This window comes from Filicampus tigris, chromosome 9, assembly GCF_054856515.1.
Source record: "Filicampus tigris isolate MCC_2025a chromosome 9, RoL_Ftig_1.0, whole genome shotgun sequence".
Lineage (NCBI taxonomy): Eukaryota > Metazoa > Chordata > Actinopteri > Syngnathiformes > Syngnathidae > Filicampus > Filicampus tigris.
The window spans coordinates 19188726-19206368 of record NC_141225.1 but is presented as its reverse complement, the minus strand read 5'-3'; the positions used below and the strand labels follow the sequence as shown (position 1 = coordinate 19206368).

The 17643-nt window shown below is 39.8% G+C and overlaps 2 protein-coding genes across 2 annotated transcripts; both read right to left on the bottom strand.

The window, feature by feature from the left end:
• Positions 1-1374: 1374 nt before the first annotated feature.
• Positions 1375-9297, bottom strand: myorg (myogenesis regulating glycosidase). Its single transcript, XM_086041888.1, has 3 exons — positions 9189-9297; positions 5548-5913; positions 1375-4815 (listed from the first exon to the last, which is right to left on the bottom strand). Exons 2-3 carry the CDS (start codon positions 5808-5810, stop codon positions 3024-3026), a joined length of 2055 nt encoding a protein of 684 aa, XP_085898014.1. The 5' UTR covers positions 5811-5913; positions 9189-9297; the 3' UTR covers positions 1375-3023.
• Positions 9298-10794: 1497 nt separating this feature from the next.
• On the bottom strand, positions 10795-17239 carry LOC147142428 (BOS complex subunit ncln). The gene is made up of 16 exons (XM_086040761.1): positions 17137-17239; positions 16759-16935; positions 15546-15736; positions 14644-14788; positions 14472-14569; positions 14295-14372; positions 13986-14089; positions 13806-13894; positions 13568-13707; positions 12955-13133; positions 12528-12615; positions 11987-12025; positions 11653-11825; positions 11511-11564; positions 11360-11438; positions 10795-11050 (listed from the first exon to the last, which is right to left on the bottom strand). The coding sequence occupies exons 2-16, from the start codon at positions 16901-16903 to the stop codon at positions 10994-10996; spliced, it is 1659 nt and encodes a 552-aa protein (XP_085896887.1). The 5' UTR covers positions 16904-16935; positions 17137-17239; the 3' UTR covers positions 10795-10993.
• Between the last annotated feature and the right edge of the window lie 404 nt (positions 17240-17643).

Below are 17643 nucleotides of genomic sequence, written 5' to 3'. Positions count from 1 at the left end.
CTTGACTTTTTGGTCAACGTCTTGCCAACACAAACGCACAGTGAAAAGTGTCTTCCTCATTTCGTACTTTAGTCTCGGCCCTCCACAATCGGGATTTTGGATCCGACCGACAATCAGCAAAGTTTTTTAAAAAACAAGACTATCTTGCTGTGATGCTAAAGGGTTAACAACAATTTCAAATTGCCATTCAGTGATATGTGAAAGAAAGAGGATATTTGAAGGTACTTCAGAGACGCTGGCTTAAGTGCTGCACTCTTTCGCAGATGGACACACAGGTGGGATCGCAGGTGGGGAAAGAAAGGGGGGGGGAGAGCCCTGCCAGTTTTGTTTGCTCATGCATTACTTGTGTGGTGCAGTGTGTGTGTCCTCTCATAACATCTGGACTATCCTCCACAGACACGTCAGAGTGAGAACTCATCAATGAAGCTACACTGCACCCTTCTGGATGTTTGTAGCACCACATGGCCAGAACAAAGACCACTTACATTTGGATTTCACTGTTTTGAGAAAGTTTAGTCTCTACTTCAAACTCGTTTTGTCGTCTACTCACAAATACATGGATGAGGGGACTCACAGACTTTGAAATTGTGTTGTTTTGTTCTTTCCACAGAGAATTTTCCTCCAATGGCTCCGGCATAAATTGTCTCTCCAGCCTCAGATACAAACAAAAATGATTGCGGAAAGCAAAACAACAAATATTATTGATCCCTGCTAGACAAGGACAGCTAATCAATGGATGCAGATCCTCCCCACACTGCGTTTTGTGACAAGATCAATTTGAAGAAAGACGAGGCATCGGCAACACAAGTAAAATGGGTTTGAAGCGTATCTCCATGTTGCGCAATGGAATACATTTTAAAAACAAATGAAAGACTAGACTGCAGTAAGAAATGCAATGTGTGTCCAAGCATTTTGAAGCAAAAGAGCGAGCCACTTCTGTATTTTTTTTTTAATCTCAGTATCTAGCCATACACTTTTACTCTCTGGCCTCACACAATGAACCATCAGATGATTTATTGATCTCAATCGTCTCCAAAGAACCTGTATAATTGTTTCATCGCATTGCCATTACCACCCTATGATGAGTCGGGTGTCAGAAAGTTTGAAAAGTCCCTCAAGGGCAAATCTTTCAATACTATATCGAAAGGCACATTATTTTTCATACATTGCACACCTATAAATGTTCCAGTTTTTTATTGGTTCATTTATTGCATGGCCTTTTGATTGACCTGAAATTTTGTTCTTTTATCTTTTTCTTTGCAGTCTGAAATGTGTAACTTATTATGAAAATGCTAACCATCGAGTTAAATGTTTTCATGGAATTGCATGTGAAGATATGCTGTATTTAATGAAAATGAACTTTGCGGGACAGACTAGAGTAAAATACAGTTTTATTGCATCCAAACCAAATAAAAACAAACTGCATGGCCTCACTATCAGTTGCCCAAATCCCTCACAAATAAGTGCGTGCCACGTTCAAAAAGCAATAAGCAAAGCAATGTTCAATCCAAGACAGTGCTTGTCATAAGGCAAGGGTGTCTTGTGACAGAAATAGCGACTGGGTGAGAACTGCTATATATAGGCAGCACTGTTAGCATGGAACTATGTCAGAGGTACACGCAGATCCCACAGAGGTTAATGTGTAAGCTACATGTCAAAGTCCACAGTCTGCTTGAGTAGAAGGCAGACTGGGTAAAAAATAAAATAAAATAAAAACAAAAATAATACAATATGCATATGTGGAGGTAGCATGGTCCAACTTCACTTCGAAAGTTTAAGGGGGGAAATTATTTGCAGGAAGCAATACACATCACAACTGAACATCGCTGCATGCAGTACACAACATAAATATTTATAAATTATGGAATATAAGATTTAAGGGGGCGAAGTTTTAGACATTGTGCGGAAAATATTAGGTGTAAAGTTTATGCGGAATTTAAGGCTGTTCGGTCTGTGTTTTGCATGACGAAGGAAGCCGATACAATACAAGTAGAGCGATACAAAAATCAAAAACAGTACAACCTATTATACGCCACTTCAAGATATCACAGCTTCAATTCTGCAATCCCATGAATTAAAAGATTAATACACAAATGGCCTTACTTTTCCATGCTGACAAACAAGGTAAGGGTTCCTATTGTTTAATAAATTCAGCATGATCTTGGCGAGAGGAAAACAAGCTTTGTGTAGGATAATTAAACACCCTAAAATAAACTATATTCAATGATACACGGTACACACGTACATACATTCACTCAGAGAAATAAAACCATTTTCCATTAGGTCATCGTGGTTTTGATTAAAAAGAGGAAAAAAGGAAAAAAAACTCTTATCAGTCACTTCAAACGGAGTCTGAGCGACGAGTTACCTGAGAAAGCGTATTACATGCTTAGTAACCAAAACTAACTTTTGAGATTTTCATAGTTATTGTATGTGCTATAATTGTACCTATTTTGAAAATATTATAAAGGTCAACGCAATACAAAAACTTTCTGCAAAATGTGCATTTAGATTTGCAGTCAGAATTATTCAACCCCCAATTTTAGACTACATTTAAAAAAATGTATAAACACTCAATTGAGACGTATTAGATACATTAGCGGTGTAAATAACATGCAGTGAGGGTTTAATCATTTTGAGCGCGGATGCGTATCTGGCCATCGACTAAGAAAAACCGCTACAGTAATCTCATCGAATGCAGACACATACTGACACCATTGCTCTCATCTCCTAATGCATCAACGCACAGTTTTGCCTTCAGTCACAGCATGTTTCCTTTTGAAGTCATATCGGCATATACTGATTATACATACAAATGCTTGTCTTTCGCTATAAGCGCAGGAAAAACATGATATCTGCCTCAAAGATTTCAGGCGCTTGGGTAAGATTTTGCGGCTCTCCGAGGGACTGTTTAAATTTGAATTGAGAAGTGTTTTACCCCAAGCCTGGCGACTTGAAGTCCTGATGATCAAAGAATATCAGAATTTTCTCAGCGAGCTCTTAAACTCTGCAATCCCCTCTCACTACACCCAAACAAAGTAGGCAATTTCATCCAGATCTACAGGGTAGTCCGTGAGGTGCAGTGGCTCTTTGATATCAAACCTCTCCCCTTTATAGCTTTTCCAGCGACCAGCTGGGAGGTAAATATCCCGCTCTTGCTTTCCGGGCTCTAAAACAGGCGCTACCATGAGATCGTCTCCAATCAGAAACTGAGAGTCTATTTTGTAGGCGGTCTCGTCACCTGTGGCGATCCACCACAGGGGCCGTATAATTGGGTCTCCGGTGTCCAGCACCTCACCAGCCAGCTCCAAGACCCGTGGCGCTACGATACTCTGATGGAGAGCCGTGTATTTGCGAGCGATCGCGACAACCTCATTGTCATACGCCCAAGGTGGGATAGAAAACTGCATGGAGGGCATGAACGCCGACAGCTCCAGCCAGCGGATGTAGAGTTCTCGGTCTGGTAATGCCCGATTTCCAACGGTGCGGTTGAGATAGGCGTTTCCTCCTATCATGTCAGGTAGAATGAACTGATAACCCAGAATGCTGATGGTGAGCACTGTGGGGATAAGAGATTTGAGCCCTAACTCATAGCCCCAAACAGAGTCCCTATCGATAGGTCTGAAGAAGCACGATATGTTCTGAGATTGGTAGCCACTACGTAGCTCCGCTCTGTCGTTGTAGGGAATGGCCATTTCTGTGTAGCGTCTTGTGAAAAAACTTGGATCCCGAATGGGAGTTCTGGTGCTAAACTTCCATGGCAAGTAGTTAGTCTCACCTGCGTCAAACTTGAAAGAAGACACCCCATATCTGGAGCGAAGGGAACGCAGCTGGGAGGCGAACCAATCACGAGCCTCTGGGTTTGTGAAGTCCACAATTCCACTGATGCCATTCCACCAGCGGACCAAGGCTGGCAGCTGGCCCGTCGGCTCCCGCACAAACAGGCCCCTCTCCGCACAAGTGTGGAAATTCTCAGACTCGTAGTTCACAAAAGGGTGAATCCAGAGGGACACAAGAAATCCGTCGGATTTGAGCTTTTGGAACATGGTTGAGGCATTGGGGAACTTGATTGGGTCAAACTCAAATTCTCCGTAGCGGGGTGTGTAGCGATCATCCAGCTCCAGGTGGCTGCAGTTAAAGTTATATTTCCGGATGTTGGCGGCATACGTCAGAAGTTTTTCTTGATTAATGTCCGTCTTATGAAGTGCCCATGTGGACCAGACAGGGTGCTGAAACATGGCTTGGGCAGGAACTTTGTTTGGTTTGTTGAAATATCGACGAACCATGTACTTGTGGATGGACGTCACGTCAGAGCCGACACATACTCTGTAGCTAAGTTCAGCACATGGTGCCTCCCCTGGGTTTGGCTTGAAGGGACTGTCATTGTACCGTGCCTGGAAATACATGGTCTTCTCCGTGTCATTCCAGCCCAAGTGGAACGGTACGGAATTATTAATTTTGATGGCCGTAGCATTAGATGAAAGCCAATAGCTCTCCAAGATTCCTCCAAATTCGTTGCGATTGGAGTAGATGTCGCTTGTAACAAAGGGTTTGGGAGACTGTTGTCCCGAGATGGAAATAGGCCAGTGCTGAATAGCTGACACTGCACCACCATACCAGTGGGCAAACTTGTATGTCATTGCGTGCGCGACAGAAATGTCGGGAACCAGCTCCTCCCAACGCACGCGGTAGCACTGTACCGTGTCCTTGGGCCGCACTGTCTCAATGAAAAAGTTGAGGCTTCTATCAGTAGTGCGTCCACAGCTAAGAAGCTCTCCTTCTTTGGTGCAAGAATCCAAATCCAATGTCCCTGACCTGCCAACATGTAAACACATTTGAGGTTTATACAGAGCAGCGTGTTCGGGAGTTCCTCAACAATGACATGAGCGCTCCACACAATCCCAACAAAGAGCGGGCATTGAAATTGATTGATCGATTCGCGACGTCGATTGAGATGAACTGTGTCTCGGCGCGGTTGAGAAAAAACAGAGCACAACTTGGCTGCAACCAAAAGAAGTGCAGTTGAGTGTAAAGTAGACCAACCCATCCACATGCATACTGTATGTATGCATGTATCCATACATACATACATACATACATACACATATACATATATACACATATACATATATATATACATACATATAAATAAAGCTGAAGTTAAAAGATCTTTTGGAACAGTATGAAAAAAACATGTACGCTCACAATTGGCCAAACAGATGGACAATCATTTTGAAAATTTAAATTGTTGGTTCTTTTACCTCAGACAGGTTTTTAGGTTCTCATTTACCTGACATGTTTCGGCGAACATCTTTCGCCTTCTTCAGAGTGTAAATTCATTTTGGAACTTGTTTAAAAAAAAATTTTTAAAGGGGTATACATATGTCAAAAAAGAGCTTTTTTTTTTTCATTAATGCCGAATACATTTCATTAACACGGTTTCTGAAGTCTTGTAATTTGCATCTTGAAGATACCCATGCAACATCAGTAAAATTCACTTCAACTCAAATAGTGGCATAAATCCGAAGTCAGTCAGAAGCTACTCACCTAAAATCCATTCTGAAAACAATAGCTCCTCCCTGGTTGCGGATAATGTAACCATCTTTATTTAGATCCAGCAGCTGAGTCTTGAGCAGCTCAGCTTTTCGGAGTGAAGCGATGTAATAAGACCATGCAGACACCGCCGCAATCACGAGCACCAGGCCAAGAACTCCTGCTCCGACTAAGGGTCTAGTGTCCTTACTGTGTTTCTGCTTGGGGATAACATCTGTTATTGTGCCTCCAGCTCCCCCGGGTACAACCTGGTACATGACTTGTGCTGTTCACTGGACAAATCCTTGGCTTGACACTCAATAGATCATGGAATTGTTCTCAAGGGAATCCTCTTTGTTTCTCTCCGGTCCAGTTGTCAGTCTGTCATAAGAGAGAGAGATTTAACGTGAGGGCTACATTATTGTGACATACTTTATTCCTATTTTTCTTCCACACATTATTTTGACATGCTTCATGCTTGACTTTGACATAACTTATCTGATTTACTACATCATTCCAGTTTCAACATATAACAGAAATTCACACTATACAGGCTATTATTTTTACTCATTCCAAAAATTCACTTTTTATTTTTTCAAAATTCAACATTTTCAACCAAAAAAATCTCCAGTCATTCCCAATGGCACATTCAACAGATTCACATAGTTTTCATTATAAATTCAAAACATTCAGCTCATTCAATTCACCTTGGGAACAATTTTAAAACTTGCCAAAAATTCACTTTGAACAAAAATGCAACAAGAAAAAAAAACCACAAAAAAAAAAAATCCATATTCATTCCCAATACCAAATTCAAAAAAAGAGATTCACATGTCTTTTGAAATTCAAAACATTCAGCACATTTGTCCCAACGGTCCCACAAAAAAAAAAAAATCCCCATTAATTCCCATTCAACATCATTTAATATCATTCCGTATCACTCAATATGATTTCACATCATTCCACGTGCATCCAAATTTCAGATGCAATTTCTCCCAAAAATGCAAATGTCTAGTTATTAACTACAGTACATTAAACAACAAGGGTTCACATTCATTTTTGCAAACTGTGTCGCCATGTAGTGTATGTACTATATTTGTCAGCACAAAGCCTCTGTTACATTCCCAACAGCGTCCCGCACAATCTTTATTGATACCATGATTTCACAGCACAAAGATGTAAACTTAAAAGGAATGTTTGAGATTTAAACAACAAATCTACTCCCATTTACCCTTAAGGTAGACTTTCCCACTCAATTTAAAACATAAAAGTTCAACTTAAGTCATTTGTATGTGAGAAGTAGAGACAGAAAGGGGGGTTTTGGCCTTAAGAGCGGTTTCAGTCCAAGGAGGCAGAGGAAAGCATACTAAACCTTCTGCTTCGTCAAGCAAAACAAAGCCAAGCTGGAAGTAAACTGACTGCTTTTGGCCAATTTAAAACCTTGAAAAAATACTGAAGAAAAGACACACAGATGCACGTCTGCTTTTTGCATGCATATTTCCTAACACTGATACAGAGGGAATTAACTGTGGATTAGAATGCACATCAGATAAAAGGTAAGACAGTGCTCTCCAATTCCCCTTACTAGTAAATACCCATCGAATTGACTGATTCTGTGTTCAACCACACTCCGTATGGATTTTCCTCAAGCAACACGAGTGATAAGATAAAGCCATCATTAATTAAGCTAGCGCTGAAAACTGGTTCCTCTCCAGCTACCGTAACAAGGCAAGAAGCAAGACAAACAGAAAAAAAGGAAAGCTATAGGGGACAAACTGTGTGACTATGGCCATTTTTTTTATAGGTCTCAGTAATTACAATTAGTGCTTATATCAAATTTCCAACCCGCATCTGATATGTGCTGAGCACCTGCACAACCCGCATGTGAACATGCACAAAAGACAGGTGTCAAAACTGGGCAGCCACAACACAGAAGTACAATGAGAATTAAATCATAAAAACTAACATTTGTATTGCCATTACATTCAGATGGGATGGACAGGCACAGTCACATTATGTAGATATCCGAGTCACATCGGGTTACTTGCATCCGTCAAATTCATATCTCATACATACAGACGTGGGCAAAAATTGTTGGAAGGAAAACAAGCAACGGTCACTGAAATAATTTTTAACTGACTTCTGGGAGAATGTCCTTTGGATAGTTAAGACAAAACTGGAGCAAGTTACATTAGGTCTATGCTCACAGAAGCATAAATTATAAGCCTACGAAGAAAAGAAAAAAAAGATGATGTATACTGTAAAAGATGGAGGAGGCTTGGTTATGTTCTGGGGCTGCTTAGCTAAATCCACCCCATGGGGTCTTGAATCTGTGCAGGGTATAATGAAATCTTGACACGTTCAAGGCATTCTGAAGAGAAATATGCTGCCTAGTGTAGGAAAGCTTGGTCTCAATTGCAGCTAATAACCCCCAAGAACGGCGAACAACAAAACGATGGACTGCTTTGAAGAGCCCGGATCCAAATCTTATTAAAAGTCAATGTTAGTAGCTGGTATAAGAAGTCTCGAAAAGGCACCTTCAAACCTGAGATAGGTTGACTGAATGGCTCAATGACAGTTAGAGAAGTAGTTTGATTGCCGTAATTGTCTCAAAAGGTTGTGCAACAAAATATAAAGTTTTGTTTCAAAAATTTGTGATAACGTTTCAAGTTATTTCAGTGACTTTTGTGGGTCGTTCTTTCTGTAACAGAAGCATGCAAACACAAAATCTGTCCATGCGAATAATATGTCATTTGGTCGCTGAGACACATGACAAAGCAAGTTTATACATTATAAGTTTATACGCCAAGCAGTTTATACGAATGAGTATAGTGAATGACATTGACAATTATTCCCATGGTATGCATGCCATTGTGTTTTCACTATATTTTGCTGGCCTATGTACTATGTGGATTGTGGAACTGTTTTGAAAGCATTTAGCAGAACTGAACACCGAGTTATCATTTTAAGGTTTCATTTATTATTCATTGTTCACTATAATACGATTTTCTCAACACCATTGTTCACCCAGTAAACAAAAAAGTTCTGCCAAAGAATGATTAAATCACACAAAAGTAGTCATATGTCAAACATTGCTTTATGATACCCTTGAAATGAACGCGCATAACGATATCTTTGCATTAGCTGCTTTTATTTTGCACAGAAAACACTCGAATATTCATCTTGCTGCTGAATGTTATTTCTACAGCCATTAGTGTCATTGTCATTCGCTCTGGTAAATCATTGACATTGATTTGTCCCCTTCTTTGTAAGTTTGTTGGTGTGAGAAAGATCAACATCTACATTCCCATCGATTGTGACAGTGACAATAAACAAAAACATGCTGATGGAGTCACAACGAAAGCTTGTGAGAAATAACTGGACGTGCACAATAACGTTTACGTCATCACGATAATTGATTTTTTAAATTATTATCATTATTAAAATAGGAAAAATTAAGCGATATACTGTGTAAAGTACATGTACGACTTCTCAGCCCAGCTAGTCACACCGACGTTATTTGAGTGCGCATAAGTTGGAGGCAACGTGCCGAACTTAACGGAGGCAAAATAGCATTAAAATTCGTGCAAGTAGCCAGCGACAATTCCAGCGTATTTACATGCTTTAAATAGACATAATAAAAACTTTTCCCCTACCGAACCATGAGAAACGAACCGGGATCGACTTGCTGTGCCACACAACTCCAAGTCAGAGAGAGGGGAGGAAAAAATAAAGTTTCAAGACATGTTGCGAATCCGCCTTGTCCACACGCACTGAATCATGGGAGATGTAGTCCACCATATTTATGCCATATAGATACTAGAGGTGAAAATATTTTTTTGTAAAAAGAAAAAATAATTATTTCAATAGAATTAATTACAACAACAACTTAGTAATAATTACGTCGTTTTCAATATTGTGGCATTTGTTTTACTAATAAGAATCCAAACTGAAGCTGGATGTGTGCATTTTTTGAGAATACAAATGCCTCATCAAGGTGGAAAAAAAAAAGTTTTTTTTTATGCTCATTTAGTAAGTATAATCATTAGGCACAATAAAATGACTCAAAATTATAGCTGAGCTGAACATGGTAATTTTGGGAAAAAAAAGGATTTTAAAGAGCTCATATTGGATATCGATGGATTATCCTTGTGTACCTAACGTGGCCAGTGAGTGGAGCATCCATATACTTTTGAATTTTGGTTTTATGAATGTAAAACATTACAACCTAAAGTGCTAATTGAGTTCCCATTTTGCTGAGCATCTTCTTTGCCTTCATAGAGTTGCTTTCACAGTACGTTCACAGTCATCCTTAGCCTTAGCACACCCCACAATTCCTCTTGTTACTTGTCAGCATCATCAATGATAATCACCAGGTTATTTTCTAGTGCTCCCATCAGTTACGGGCTGTTGGAATGTTAGGTGAATGTCCTCTCTGTACATATTTTCATTCCTGAAGGCATTTCTTGATGGGAGATTTTGACCATGATACACCTACCTTTTAATTTCTTGTCTTCTGCTCATACTGTGAAGAGATCTTTCTTTACCCAAGAAAACATTGTCACCCTTCACTTGCTTTCTGCTACCTCTCATTATAGATGTTTTTTTTTTTTTTTTCCAGTCTCGTGCGGGTTTCATGGTTGCATTTGGATCTCGTTTCTTGCTAAGTTCATATAACTAGTGCCAGGCCAGCCCCAGAATTTTATAAAGAATCTGCCATATGCTTTTAAGTAACAGGAGGAAGGGCCCGCCCTTTGCAACCAAATGTCAATTGATCAATTGTGCAAATAGTTTTATTCAATGTAGATATTGGGTGATGGATCATAGCTCAAAAATCTCTTCAGAAAGGTTTTGTGTGCTGCCTAAAAACATACCTATTAAATTTCTTTAAAAAAACAACAACAACAAATGCTATAAAACTCACATCCAGGGGCGACAACCATGACCTAACAACCTTGAAACACAAACACAAAATTGCACATGGCTGTTTAAATGCCTTCTAGTAACTAACTACATAATTATGTCTGCACAAGAGAAAGAGGCTAGTGGAAACTCTGAGAATCTTCCCTCCATCCGTGGTCACTTTTATCTTCTCTCAGCACGCATCAATCTTTCGCAAAGCCTCCTTGGGGATTTATGTCGGCACTACTGCCGCTGAGTTATGTGTGACAGGAAGTGGTTCCTCAATTCTCTACAATGTCCAAGTGTTGTTTGCCATACACCAGAATCTTAATCAAACCCACTCCAACAGAATCATAAAAGTAGATGTGGATTAGGCATTTTTTATTTTGAATGTAGTGAAATAACAGGCGTGTACCCTCACTTTATTTGCTTCATTGATTCGTACAGCGGAGTGTGTAGCAGTTAAAACGATAACCAAAAAGTGTCTTTTCCATAAATGAGGGTGGAAACATTTCAGTAAAGTCAAATCAAAACTGATTCCCGAGCATTCTGGGTCTTTTTAGTGGTGCTTGGGTTTGACTGCTGCCTTTAGTTTTGTGTAGACATAGTCAAAGTTCTGCAAGAGAAAAGAGAAACAAAATACAAGGCTACATATACATCCAAAACGCATATCATTAGCTCAAATAGAGCTGTATCAAAAATTAAATCTATGAAGATAATAATGTTCACATTTTATTGGAATTGTTAACACTAAGTATTAAGCAATAAAAAGTACTGTAGATACTTGTATTGGCAAAATCCTTAGTACAGTTTTTGTATTGAATCTTATTCAATTATGTGGTACCTAATGTTGTGGCCAGTGAGAGTATTAAGCAATGTGTTTACATACAGGTCATATGACTATTTAACAAAAATGTGAACATACCTGTATTGCATAGTACACAATGCCCAAATACGCCGTGATGCAGCCACCCAGGAACAGATCGAAAGCAGCAGGTTTCACTCTGTAAGAAGCAAGTAACCGTTGTTTGCTTTTTTTTTTTTTTAAACAAAAAAAAAAAAAAATGCACATGTACCTGTACATCACTACTGGCTGGCTCATTTGATCAAAAAAGGTAATATCAGGGTCCCTGTGTGGCAAATGTTGCATTTTGTGAGTCAAAATGCAAGTTTCAGCGCAGGTGAGCACTCAAGAGATTGTTTTTACACTAATGTTACCTCTTGTCCTGTCTAAACGTGTGCCTGTGGACTTGCTGTAAGTATTGTTTGAATTCATGCTCCAGCGAGTTGAGGAGCAGGATGTGAGCAGGCTCTTTATCCATCAGCTGCGTGGCACGAGGGACTGAAGTCAGGAAGGACATGAGACTGGATATTCGACTGTCATGGAAGTCCTGCAGTCACAAAATTAAAATGATGCAAATGCTGTAGAGCAGTCAAGCACTAAAAAGTAAGTTGTCCTTGTAAAAAAAAAATATATATATATATACATGTATTGTCGGTGCTTGAACACTAGAGGCCAGCAATTCATTTATATTTTCAATGAGACGCTTACCAACCAGCCTTTGAAGAGATGAACATCTTGGGGCGAACTCTTAAAATAAGACAGACAAGATATGGGCTGTAGTGTGTGATGTGATTATTTGTTTGTATAACCACTGGACAATGGGTGATAAGTAAACCTGTTGTTTAATTAATAACCAGTTTAAGATCCATGAACTAGTACGTTCTTTGTCACCAGTAATGCAATTCACTCTTTTATACTATAGTAGAATGACTGTGTATTACTAGTAATTTATTTGTCAATTTTGGCCGACTAGAACGTGCATGCAATTAAACCTTACTAGTAAACTATTGTGCTGCACAAGTAACACTACTAGTCCCAACTTGGGCATGTGTCAGTGTCACACACTAGTAGCACCAAAATGACCACTAGTAGTTTTGCTCAACTAGTAACATGTAGTTGTCCTACTACGATGCCAGCTGTCCTACTAGTGTGCAGAAACTGGTAGTAGTAAATACATGGAGCTTAAGATGGATATCAAATAAATACTCAAAAAGCTTTCCACACCTTTGGCTAATATATTTTTGCTCACCTCGTCTAATAAATGGTACATGTACCGTGCCAGCGCTTCTGCTATGATGATACCATTCCGCTTAATTTTCCGGAAATCCACTTGGGAACTGTTAGGACACATTTGAAAAATCAAGAATATAAGACATTTTATGGTAATTATAATAACATCTCATATGTGAGCTGGAGCCTGCTCAAGCTCAAACCTTATTGTATTAATATTTTCAATCTATGGAGGTTTCTGCTCTCCTCTGACTTGACTATCAGAATTAAACATGTTGCACTTTTGCCTTCTAAACTGCCTTTATTTTTCTGAAGCTGCTGTGCCTCCCATGGAGAGTCCTCTGACAAACACAAATTGACTCCAGTCATCCAGTTCTTGCCGATGCAATGTCTCACTACACACATATAGCCGCTCAAAACGGAGACAAAAGGAAGTGAGAACCTACACAGTGTCGAGCAAGGAGCCCCGTAGCCGGGATTTGGGGTCATCCAGGTGAGACAGAGTGAATGCTGGTATCCTGCGCAGACTGTAGCGCTCGTGCTCCCAGGCGACGGTTGACTCCACGAGGTTGATCTTCTTATGGACCAGTTCTGTCTTCATCCACGGGAATCTGGAGGAAATCACCTGGGTAAAAGGGAGGTATTATTATTATTTCTCACCTTGGGCAATATTATTAAAAAAATCTAATAAAAAAAAAAAAGAAATTGGTGCGCTAACCACTTATGTAGGCTGTATACCAGGACAATTACTTTATACTCTTTTAATTTATGTGCTTTTTTTAAATCCCAAATGAACTTTTTTAAATTTCAAATTACAACATTTTGTATTAAATAAAATGTGTATATCTGGCAGAGCAACAAATTTATGGGAAACTTTCTTTTATTAGGTTAGTATTTATGGAGGCCCAAAACTGTCAAAATAAAAATAAATAAAAGTGAAAATAAAACCAAATGTAAAAAAATATCTAATTGAAATAAAGAAAATTAAATACTTTATAAATACATTTATGTTTAACTGTATTTATATATTTATTTTTGTATTATGTTGTTGCAATTTACCTCATCCATATGTTGAATAAATGCATACATGGGAGTGTCCGATTTGGGTGGACGGGACACGTGCATGTACAGCTCATCACCATTGGCCAATGTATCCAAACACAGCACAAATGCCACATTGTCGTGAAGGAGGCTTGATTCTGGTGAGAAACATCGACTTTAAATAAAACCAAATGACATTCTGTGACGACACTCCTGGTGGCCACAGTAGAGGGTTCAAAGTTCACCAAAAACTCACCAGCATGGTCCAGGTTCTCTTCAATCCATTTCTTGGTACCGAGGAAATTTTGTTTTCCTCCTCCAGTCAGGGAGAACATTAAATGATATCTAAATGACAAACACCGAGAACGGAAGCAGACTTAAATGTTGCATTCATTCCTTCCTGGGAACAACTGAAATGTTTTGAATTGCAACTTACCGTGGTCTGGTGCTTGGGCTACTATAAAGCATCTGGAAGAGGCGCGCCAATTCCAGCAAGATGATGACACCGCTTCCATTAGAATCGGCTCCATAGGACAACCACTGCGTTATACGAACACACATGGATGATCACATTTGCATTGCATAATATTATTGATCCATGTACAGTCATCACACATCTGCATATGTAATTCTTACGACGTGTATGTTGCCACATATACAGTACTACTACTACTGCTCTTTCTGCTCAGTCTCATTGCCTGATTTTGAAAGCATATTTATAAAAAATTTGCTGTAGATAACTCACTGGTGCCAGTCCATATGAATCATAGTGGGCAGTGATCACAATGGTGGGTATGTCCTCACCAGCTCCATGAAGCACTCCCTCAAATACACAAGTCCAGATTCATACTATATACAATACAATACAATATATACAAAACAGGATAAAGGGTTCAAAAAAATAATCATAACCAAGACTTACTTCCAGTGTAACCAGTGTAGCGTCTGTAATGGCCTTTATGGGGACATTGTTGGTCACTAAGATCTGAAAGGCTGTGGCTGTTACCATACTTCGAAAGACTGTCACGGATTAAAGCGTATGTCATGTCATGGGCGGTGGCTTTATTGTCAGTCTGTTATGATTTGTCCGTCACCTCGAATGAATACAGATGAGGTCCGTGCAGATGCAGCCTTCTTCACCTCCTCATACATGTAGAGCAGCTGTTCATCCTCAGGGACCACATACACTGGCATGAGAGTCTCCGTCATCAAGGCTTGACTCTCGCTCATCATGAAGGACTGGAAGACACAAAATAATGGCACTTTACTGAACACATTTCAAAAGTAGAAGGAGAACAAATATAAAATGCACTCTCCGTAAAAGGTTTGGAGTATTCGGCTTTCGGGTGAAATTCCAGGATTTGAATATAAACTTTTGAATATTTGTGTCCAACTGTTCGTTGTATAAGTGCAGTACTGTTTGCTTTTCTAACAATGAGCTGAATGGGATTTGTTTTTTTAAGGGTGTCCACTTCTATATCTTTCTCTGCATCTCTGTTGCAACCTGCTTATGACCTCTGTAAAACTCAAAACTCAGTGGCCACATCCCTTTGAGAACATTAATTTCCAAGGTCGTCCACTTTTTTGCCTTTCTGTGACTCTTCCAGTCTCTTTGTATCTCTGTTTCAACCTACTGATGACACAGTTTTATAAGTGGCTACTTCTCCTGTTTGAGGCCTCGCAGTGGCGAGGTACTGTTACTCAGTCTTTAGGCATGTTCTTGGTTTTAGGATGTAAAAACGTGAGCAACAAGAGAACCGGTCAAATAAAAATTCGAATTGAACAATAAAATATATCGGTTGATTTTATTTGTTTCATTATTCCATAGCAAGAACATAAACATTGAACAGCTAGACATGTTCATTCAAAAGTTTCGAGAAGGTCAAATTCAGTTCACCGTGCGGGCTATAGTCCATTTTAAGTTCATCCAGGAATTTTACCCGAGGGTCAATTATCCCTAATTGTTGTGAATAGTGTAACTAGGTAAAACTGCTACCTGAATTTCTTCGGGTAAAATACTTGACATATTTTTGGGCAGCAGAATCAGAATGGCGGCAGCATTTTGTCTCTGAGCCTCCGTGTATGTTTTGGTGGTGAAGTCCACTACCCTCATGACGACACAGCGGCGGGTCAGCACCGGCTCATCAGCAGCTCGGGCCTCTGCCACCACGATGGCGCCTCGGCAACCTAAACATACAGGAAAGTTAGCACCATTTTGCCAGACTATATATTGCTCTGGAGTATAACGCATTCGTCAAAAAAATGCATCATAAAGAAGGGAAAAAAAACATCATTCTACCTGCAGGTAATTTATTATACCAAAAAATGAGATGAAGAACAGTAGAGCTCGTACTCACACCCAATCTCCCCGTTCCCTAATCATGTTGAGTTCTGGTTGGATTCAAAACTTCTAACCATGGAAGTTTGCCTATTTTAGATTAAAATGATTTACCTTAACTAGAATTCTGCGTCACATTGTGGCCAAAGATAAAATCCCGGTCGGTTATTGTGCCTTTTAGTGCTGTAATAGTACAAATTGATATATAAGTCGCAGCGGAGTATAGTCGCAGTCAGGGGCGTTACCAGAAGGGGGGCAGGGGTGGCAGTGCCCAACGACGGACACACTCTGCCCACCCAAAGAAAACTGGATGTAGTTCTGATGAATGGAAAACAGAAAATCTAAATCAAATAAACTTTTATTTATTTAGCCCACATCACAACAACAGTTATCTCAATTAAGCAGAAAACAAAACACGATTTAAGGTGCAGTAGCCCTACGCTGAATTTCGACCTACTTGAGCATTGTAGCACTTTTTTGCCCCCCCCCCCCCATGTAAGACTAATGCCCACCCACACCTGGCATCATGGTAACACCACTGGTCGCAATACAAACCAAACTATGAAAGGAAGTGTGACTTATAGTCCAAAAAATACGGTAAGGTTGATGGCAACAGGTGAAAGACATTACAGCTAAGACACAGTCGTTCTACTAGTCTGTCCTAGTCATTCAACTAGTGTGCTGAATTGTCTTACTAGTCAACACAAAGAGCATGCTAGTACATGGACTCTTAAGCTTCAAATGAAGACTCTCGAACAAACGCTCAAATTTGTCCGCGGAAATGCTCCCTTTCATCTGAATGCATTGCTATAACCTGTGAGGGAACGGAGCTGAGGTTGGAGGCACTAGCGGTGTGACGCCGTGACCTTACCATGACTTTGTTGTGCCAGGCTGTATTGCTGCATCCTGTAGGCAGTGAACTCATAGGAGGATGCAGCAAAAAGAACGGAGCCATGCAGACAGTTGACACAGAGCAGGAGCACTACAACAGCAAACCGCAAATCTGGCAGGAGCATGATGCCACGTGCCACCCGGTCTTCTTTGAGGTCTACAAAAGACAGCAGGCCAGGCTACAAACACTGAAATGCACATGCATGAAAACATACTACAAATATACAGTACGTGTATGACCTGGTATGATTACAGTATGTGACAAAATACTTTATAATGTTAAAAGACGCTGATCATGTAATAGACAGCGTCACAAAATATCTTTGAGTCATAGCTACACACTCAAGAAGTCCCTCACCTTTCTCATGAATTTGTTAAGGTTTTCCAAGACATCGGTGTTGTCCTGCTCGGTACAAACTATCTCCTCAGAGTCCACGAATCGAGGTAAGCCACAACTCACCATCTGCTCCCAAGGGATCAGCTCCAAGCTAATCACAAGAAACCCAACCCTCCCAACATGGACTCACGACAGTATTCTCTACTCACCCATCTTGGAAAATCCCAATCAGATTGTTTGATGGATGCAGAAAAGTTGCATATCAAAGTTTTGGGTGTCTTCCCAAATAAGGGAAATGACAAATATATGCGTACATTAATTAAAAGGCAGGCAAATCTCTCCCGGGCACAGAAATTGCACATTTTATGCGATGTGTGTGAGTTTTTTTTTTCTTCCATTGAAATGCAGTGGGATTCAGACCTCCAAAGATACACAATTTAAGTGCAGTACTTCAATTTCATCCATCACAAAAATCAGAAAGATATTTGCCAGTACTGTACGTCTACTGTATTTGTATTTTCTTGAAGT

Bases quoted from the DNA above. Each gene is read 5' to 3' on its own strand.
- LOC147142428 (XM_086040761.1), bottom strand. From the start codon at position 16,903: ATGCTCCTGCCAGATTTGCGGTTTGCTGTTGTAGTGCTCCTGCTCTGT. The intron at 13,708-13,805 runs GTGAGTTTTTGG...GTTTCTCACCAG, and splicing joins AGAGAACCTGGACCATGCTG to AATCAAGCCTCCTTCACGAC. The intron at 11,565-11,652 runs GTAACATTAGTG...TTTGCCACACAG, and splicing joins ACGTTTAGACAGGACAAGAG to GGACCCTGATATTACCTTTT.
- myorg (XM_086041888.1), bottom strand. From the start codon at position 5,810: ATGTACCAGGTTGTACCCGGGGGAGCTGGAGGCACAATAACAGATGTT. The intron at 4,816-5,547 runs GTGAGTAGCTTC...ACATGTTGGCAG, and splicing joins GTTTTCAGAATGGATTTTAG to GTCAGGGACATTGGATTTGG.